Source organism: Grammomys surdaster, unplaced genomic scaffold (assembly GCF_004785775.1).
Source record: "Grammomys surdaster isolate TR1022 unplaced genomic scaffold, NIH_TR_1.0 126398, whole genome shotgun sequence".
Taxonomy (NCBI): domain Eukaryota; kingdom Metazoa; phylum Chordata; class Mammalia; order Rodentia; family Muridae; genus Grammomys; species Grammomys surdaster.
This window is the reverse complement of record NW_021621192.1, coordinates 811,118-819,074: the sequence shown is the minus strand read 5'-3', so window position 1 is coordinate 819,074 and position 7,957 is coordinate 811,118. Positions and strand designations below refer to the sequence as shown.

At 38.6% G+C, this 7,957-nt stretch overlaps 1 protein-coding gene and 1 pseudogene across 1 annotated transcript in view; both read right to left on the bottom strand.

The window, feature by feature from the left end:
• The window catches only part of Epha6 (EPH receptor A6), a 900,945-nt gene that overhangs the window by 99,089 nt on the left and 793,899 nt on the right, over window positions 1-7,957 (bottom strand). The window contains exon 14 of the mRNA XM_028760223.1: window positions 1,767-1,976. Within this exon, the coding sequence (XP_028616056.1) occupies window positions 1,767-1,976 (210 nt within the window). The remainder of the gene's footprint in view (window positions 1-1,766; window positions 1,977-7,957) is intronic.
• LOC114614613 lies at window positions 4,753-5,944 on the bottom strand (annotated as a pseudogene).

Sequence of the window (7,957 nt, the reverse complement as noted above, 5' to 3'; positions counted from 1 at the left end):
CCCTCCTTCTCTCCCTTGCTTCCTCCCTCGCTCTCTCTCTTTCCTTCTTTCTTTCTTTTCTTGTGACAGCGTTACTATGTACCCTGCCTGACCTGGAACAGAGTCTTGATGTTAAAGCTGATCAAATGAACATGTATGTACATCCAACTCTGGGTTACTCACAAGTTTTAAGAAGATATTTCTCTGGCTATTAGCTTGTTATTTTAAAGAGCAATTAAACTGTTGCTTAATAAAGTGTTCACACACACACACACACACACACATATATATATATATATATATATATATATATATTAGTATATATGTATATGCTTAAGGGCTCTTTAATTATTTTCTTATTGTATTTTTCATAGATTGCAAATATAACAAATTTAAATTATAAAAATCAATATTTCATACAAATGCTAAGTATCAGGGCTGCATTTTTCTCAATCCTAATTATTGGTATAAGTTATGAGTTTATAAGATGAAGAAAGAAAAAAGTTTTCAGAAAAGTGAAAATACAATATTTTCCAAATAGAAGATGGAGTTTGAGATATCAATTTTTCACTAAAATGACTAATGTATTTTACAGTTCTATAGATTTTTATTTTCAAAAACTTTTTGGTTAAATTAAAAGATCAATAATTAGTTCTACCTTATACATCAGACTTGGAGATTAATTTATTTTCTATGGAACCCTATTTTATATTGAAATTGTGAAAATGTTGACAAATTATCATAGAAGATTCCAATAAAGAAAAAACTAGCAAGGACATAAAATATTTTATTGATAGTGTCAAACTTCCATCTACCGTAAGGCTTATTGAATACAGTGAAACTTCAAAATGTTTAATAAAAAATAAAATAAAGAAGAATTAATTAATGGGGTGCCATTTAAAAATTACTAGCATGGTTATAAAGAGGAAAAGAATAAACATGTTTTGAATAGTTTCTTTGACTTGCTTTTTCATTGAACCAGTTTTAAACCTCAAATGAGTTGCTGACCAGAATTTTAAAAAACAAATAATGACAGTCACAGTTAAAACTTAACAGGTTTCTTATACTTCAATAGAGATTTTAAGACTCAGTTCTTCAGAACAATATCCAAGTATGTGAATACAATGAACTGACTTGGAGAATTCAGAAATATTTAAGATATTCACGATGAATTTGACGTCACATAATTTAAGATGATACTTTGGATTTAAAGCGTTAGCCTTTTATCCCTGCTTCCTTCTCCCTGAGTACTATTTGGAAAATGCTTTAGAGAGCTAGAGAGATTCTTTATATGTCTCCTAAGAAACTAACGTCATTCATTTATAAGTGTATATGGATCACCCAATAACACCTAAAAAGAAGATATTTCTGAATCACTGGCTCCTTATTATCCTTGAAGTATTAGAGGAAATGTTGTTGACCTATAAATAAGCGTATTTAAAGAAGAATACTATTGAAAGCTAAAATACCCCAGGCAAGCGCAGGTTTAATCTGAAGGAAGTCATGCCACGCATCTCCATAAGGATCACAGAGTTCCAGCATGTCAGAAGCCCAAAGACGAAATCTTAGAAGTGTGTGTGGCTTTTATTACTTTTTTTTTTTTTAAAGAACAGCAGCAACAGCAACCCTCTGAGCCTTCAGATATAGAAAATCCTTTTAACTGAGTAACATCTTAGTTAGAAAAATAAAAAAAGAGGACATGAGAGCGAAGAACCAGGAACAATTATTCTAATAGTGTTAAACAACTAAAAGTAAACATGGTGATGGAACAGGGCACCGAAACTTACCGTTGTTGTATAAGCTGCTTCTGGATCGTCTTCCAGAACTCGGGAGAGACCAAAATCAGAGACTTTGCATACTAAATTGCTGTTCACCAGTATGTTCCTAGCTGCTAGATCTCGATGAACGTATCCCATATCAGAAAGATACTTCATGCCTGAAGCGATGCCCCGCAGCATGCCGACCAACTGGATGACGGTGAAGTGGCCATCATGCTTCTGTGAGAGAAGCACACTTGTTAGTTGGCTGATCTTAATAGAGTGCACATGCATATATGCAGTAAACTGAACCACGAATGCGTCATACAGGATCTATTGGCGATATGTATCAATTCAACTGATCATTGCTGGTCTTCACAACAAAATATGCTATCTTGTTTGACATTTAAATGAAATAAAATGGAATAAAAGCTAACTTAGAGGTGATGAAGAGCGAAACAATGGCAGAGGACAGCAAGCCCAATCAATTTCCAGAGAAAACTGCACCAACTGTTTTTGTTTGTTTGTTTGTTCTGTCTTTTGTCTTTGTTTTTTAACAAGAGCAAACTGAAGTCAAATAGTGTGAGAGCAAAGACTGCAAAGAATACACAAGGGACATTCTGTGTTTATAAGCTTCCCTGGGGACGTACAAGTAGGCAAAAGAGCATCAAAGCCTGATTTTGAGAAATTCATGTGGTAACTAGAAATACTATAAAAATGGTCCAGGCTAGGTCATTCAAAAAAAAAAAAAAAAGAAACCCATGAAGATATATAAACAAGAAATGGATTTAGAAAAGCTGCAGACAAAATAGAGTAACACAAGTAAACAAAAAATAACTAGCTTTTGTTTTCAATTATTTTGGACAAATATAAAAGTATTTGAAGTTCCTGGCTAGAAGAATTATACTATATACTGCAGTGTGAATAATAGACCAGAAAGGGTGGTGTTATACAATAATCAATACATAACATCTTATCTTCCTACTAGAGTTCTGAATAATACATAATTTATGAAAGAGTAAAAGCAGTTCAGTGGTATTCTGTGCAAAATGCAAGGACAAGCAAAGCCAATACAGGTAGGAGACTTGGTGTCAGATGAGATGTGAACAGAAATAAAAGTAATGTATATTAATTTACTTAATTGTTTGGAGAGTGTTATCATCAGTGAGTTACAGAGAAGCATAAAGGATTCTAGTCATTTTTATACACTGGGCCAAATTTATGAATGATATTAAAAGTATATATATATACATATATGCACTATCTTACAGTAGAAGCATACATAAGAGAAATTACATTTTTTCTATGTTACAAGCTGTTGTGTTTGATAAAACCACAGAGTAGCTTAGGCACAGGGTGATGAAACCTACTGAATCCCTTATAGGGATACAGCCTCTTCCTCAATGCTGACTCATTGGTTATGTAGAAGAATAAGCTTACATTACCAATGATGCAAACTTGGGTTTATATACCTAATTTTTCTGATAGTACTCAGATTGTATCTCCACATTCAAATGCAGAGTAAAGAAAGGAAGCTTTTCTTAAACAAAGCATCCTCACAGAAAGTGTGTCCATTAAAGCAGGCTCTGCTGTATAATTAATGTATAAGAGATAACCTAGCAATGAAAATCCTTGGTGTTATTAGCTCTTTATGTTTCCAATCCATCTTTGTAGACAGTCCAGTATTAGATGGAATCGGCCTCTTCGATCATGCGTTCTACCTAACACTCTCTTCTATTAGGAATCTCAAAACTTTAGAATTGAAAACATAAATTCTATTTTTCTGGAAAGGACTATACTACACTTTAAAAGGTAATTCTTCTTTCTCAGGAAGTAAAGGTCTGTCAGATCATAGTTATTGTCAGGCCGAATTTCCAAACAGTAGGAAAAGTCCTGGACCATCTGAGAAAATAAAGAAAGCCTCATTCGTTTCTCTATACAAGGGTAGTGATCCAACCTAGAGTTTTAACAAGACTCGAATTTAAATATAGACAACTACTGGACTGTTTTAACAATTGTTAATAATGAGTGAATCTTGGTTATTATTACGTGAAATTTTATAAGTCAATGAATCTGAAAATTTTTTTTTTGAAAAATCTGCTGATACTCTAAACACCTGTATATATCAAGGGAAACAAGGTCATGTGGAAATGTAGTTTCCAAACTATCCTGAGGATGCCACAAAAACAGAATTATGATTTTAAACACATTTTTAAAATTAGTAATAGTGAACGTCATTAGGCTTTGCATGCATATGTGTAAGGTACTTTGTTGATACTTGCCCTCCTTTTATTTATGTGTGATACCTGCATTCTATCTAACTTCTGGTCCCCTACTAATCTCTTTTTTTTTTTTGAAAGGAAAACTAACATTTATTGAGAGCCTATGGGTATGTACACGTGTATATATATACATATGTATGTATGTGTATATACACACACACCCTTATATAATGTATGCCTGATCTTGTGCAAGGAGTTCTCATCTACAACACTCCGTTTGATCCTCACACCAACCCTGTGAGGTAGGTATTATCCTCATGTTTGCCGAGTGAGGAATATGAGGCTTAGAAGGTTAGGTAGTTTGTTCAAGGACCCAGAACTAGAAACCAGTGAGCTAGGACTGAGTCCTAAGTCTCGAGTTCTGTTCCATCCCATCCCTGTTCTTTCCTACCCACTCGAGCCCCTCCCCTTCCCATCCCTGTAGCCCATGGTTCCCCCAAAAGAAGCCTGCCCCATCCTTCTCTGGGAGAACGCAGTCAGCTGAGGATTAAGACATAAATAAAAATATTAATAGCAGGGTCAAGTTCCCAGAGGTGAAGATGTCTTCCATACTCATGCTGTGTGAAGGCCCATTCACAGCTGCTGGGGTGAGGGGGCAGCACTGGCCCTAGTCGGGGGAAACTGGGACTACAGCTGCCAAAGGCTGCAATGGCTGTGCTAAGAAGGCCCCTTCTAGGCTGCATGAGAACACGTGCGGTCATGGCACAGTCACCATCCTTCTCCATCTGTCCATTTCACCGGTGTTTGTGATCCAAGAGAGATTCAAAATCAGGAGAACATACAAGTTTGTGCTTCACATGTCCCAGGACTGTCATTTCCCCTGTCCTGCTGTCTCCAAGGCCCACAGATACCAGTTCCTGAAGGAAAGAACAGGTTGTTCCCATGGTCACATCCAGAATCACCTTGCCCAGGAGGAGCTGCATCTTCCCTGATTTTCGGATGAGCAGCTTGCCCACTTGACCCTCTGTCAGGTCAGCCAAGGTACAAGCATTCTCTGCTAGCCTGGCTTCCCGGTCTTTCTCCTGCTTTATGACTACCGTCTGTCCATCCTCGCCCTGTACCTCTGTCTTGACAGGCTTGACATCCTGAGTGGGCGGCTGCCCAGGAAGGGTATCAGGCAGCTGAAGGAACAGCAGCTCTTCATCCTTCATGAGGCTCAACTCCCTGAGCAGCTCTGCAACAGACACGTCCTTCGGGAGACCAGGGGTCTTCCTGGCTGCTCTTGGAGGGGCTTTCACCTTGGCCTCCTCTTCCTCATCCGGTGGCTCCTCTTTCACTTTGACAGCAGGCGCATCCACTTCCATGTCTTCTTCCTTGGGGCCAGCCGAAAAAGGCTTAACATCTGGCTCTTCACTCTCCTCCTTACAAAGCCACCCTGAATGAGCAGCTGCACTGGCATGTTCCGTGTGTCATTCTTTAGCCCTGGGTCATCGATGAAATCATCCTTCTCCAGCATGCGCAGGATCTGCTTGGTTTCTTCATTGGTTTCTCTCTTCTCTTTCTTGATGTTGATCATATGAGAAGGTCCCATGCCTGACATGTCCACTGTCTTATCCCAGTTCCCTTTTTTTTTTTCATCATTTCTGCTGTACCCTGCTCAAAGATAGAATGGGACTGGATCACTTCTGGACGGCCACGTCCCCGTCCATGGCCCTCACGCTGGCGGTCTCTGTCCCGTTCATGCTTTTCCTTCTTCACAGTTACTTCTTCTTTTGGTTCTTCTTTGATCTTCCGACTGATGATATTTGGGGTGAAGGTTTTCTTCTTGACTCCGCCAAGGGTGAGGTCCCGAGAGCGGATGGAGGGAAGGCGACCCGGCGTAAGCAGGGGTGCGGGCCGCCGGCCAATCAGCCCCCGGGCCCCAGAGAGAAGGGGTCGCGGCCCTCCAGGGTTGTTGGGCTCGCCCGAGGCGTTCCCTTCTGACATGGTTCCTGCGTTGAGGCTCTGCGCCGAGTGTCACGACTTCACCTCCAACGAGAACAACCACAGGCCGCTGGTCTCCCGCCAAGGCGGAAGTCTCCCTACTAATCTCTTTAGCCTCCCTTCTACATTAATAATATTGTGTTTTTGTTACTTTTGCTTTCATTTCTAAAATTCTATGTATGTGAGAAATATTATGTCTCTAAACTGGGTAGTGGTCTGTGTGTGTGTGTGTGTGGTGTTTATGTAAGGTTGATACGGGGTGTATTCTATTATCGTCCATCTTTTAAAAAAATTCTTATTTTTAGACCAAGGCACTCACTGAATTCGCAGCTCACTGACTCAGCTACACTGGATGGCCAGTAAGCTACATGGATCGTCTCAGCTCTGCTCCTGTCGCCTTAGGTTTGCAAATGTTCACCTTGCACATTTTATGTGTGTTCTGGGACTGCAAATTCAGATCCCTTATGTGGGCATTTTACTGACTGGATCATCTTCCGTGTTCTAATACTAGCTAACTTTTCTTAACAGGAAAATCTTTACTTCTATCCACATTCTGGAATAATTAATAATAATTGGTTTCATTCTTGATTAATGGCTGAAGAATGTACCATTACATACATCACATTTTCTGTCCTGAACATCCGTCAGTGGCCTCCTATGCTGACCTTATGACGGGTCTATTGAGAACTGTGCTGTGATGAAGGTCATACAGGTATCTCTGTTTTATGCTGCCTTAAATACCATCAGATTGCAACTCATGTGTTAGTTACATGACATTTATACCTCTGGGTTTTTGAGGAATATCTATACTGATTTTTCATAATGGCTACACTAGTTTACATACCCACCAATTGTATTTAAAGGTTCCATTATTGAGTCTTCACCAATGTAGCATCACATTCCTTTCAAACAGCTTTAGTAACACAGAGTTTCCCATAGCATGTCATCCATCCTTTTAAAGCACATAACGCCAATAAGAGCTTAAGTTTCTTTCTGTCACCCTCATGAAAACCATTGCACCCTGCTATGCTCAGTAGTCCTACTGTGCTATGCAACTGCTAACCTATTTTCTACCCCAATGGGATTTTGCCTACTCTCAATATTTTCTAACCAGAAATATGCAGCCTTTTGTAGCTGACTTCTTGTGGGTTGTAGCCTAATGTTTCCAAGACTCTTTCACATTGTAGCGATATCAGTGTTGTATCTCTGTATTGTTACTTTTTATTTATCTTGTATTCATTTAAAGTTGATGGACCCTTGAATTCTTCCATGTTTTAGTGATTTGTGCATGTGAATTTTTAATGGATCATTTTAATGTTGTTACACAACACTTGAAGAGACTGGGATTAACAGTTTTCCTATCAACTGTGTGGCAATTTGTGTTCCAAGCAGTGCCATTTAAAACCTGAGATACTGGTGTGTAAAAATAATCTGAATTACTTTGAACATACTGTTTCAGGGGCCACCCAGTGTTCCTTATTAATTTCTAATTCATTTTGCCAATTCTTCTGGAGTCCATGAAGTCAAAACAATTTTCATAATAACAATCTGACAACTCTCTGCTCCTTACCACTAGGTTTATACTTGGGTGAATGGTACAAATCTCTGATAGATAAAAGATCAGGAGACTAATATAAATCAAGAAAATAACAGCCAAGTAAAAACTGATTGCTATTTTTATGTTCTTTTTTGCCACATGTAGAGAAAACTAAGAACAGCCTTTTAAAAAATTGTCCTTGGTATATCAGTGGAAAATTAATATTTTGAAATTTTGTCTGGGATTATATACTCTCAAGATCAACACCTGTGAGACAGACTAAAAGCAGGACAGGGCATAATGGGCATTAAATGATGGTATTAAAAAAATAGGTCTTCGTTCTTTAAGAAAATCAACAAAATAGACAAACCTTTCCCCAAACTAACTAACAGGCACACACACACACACACACACACACATACACACACACACAGAGAGAGAGAGAGAGAGAGAGAGAGAGAGAGAGAGAGAGAGAGAGA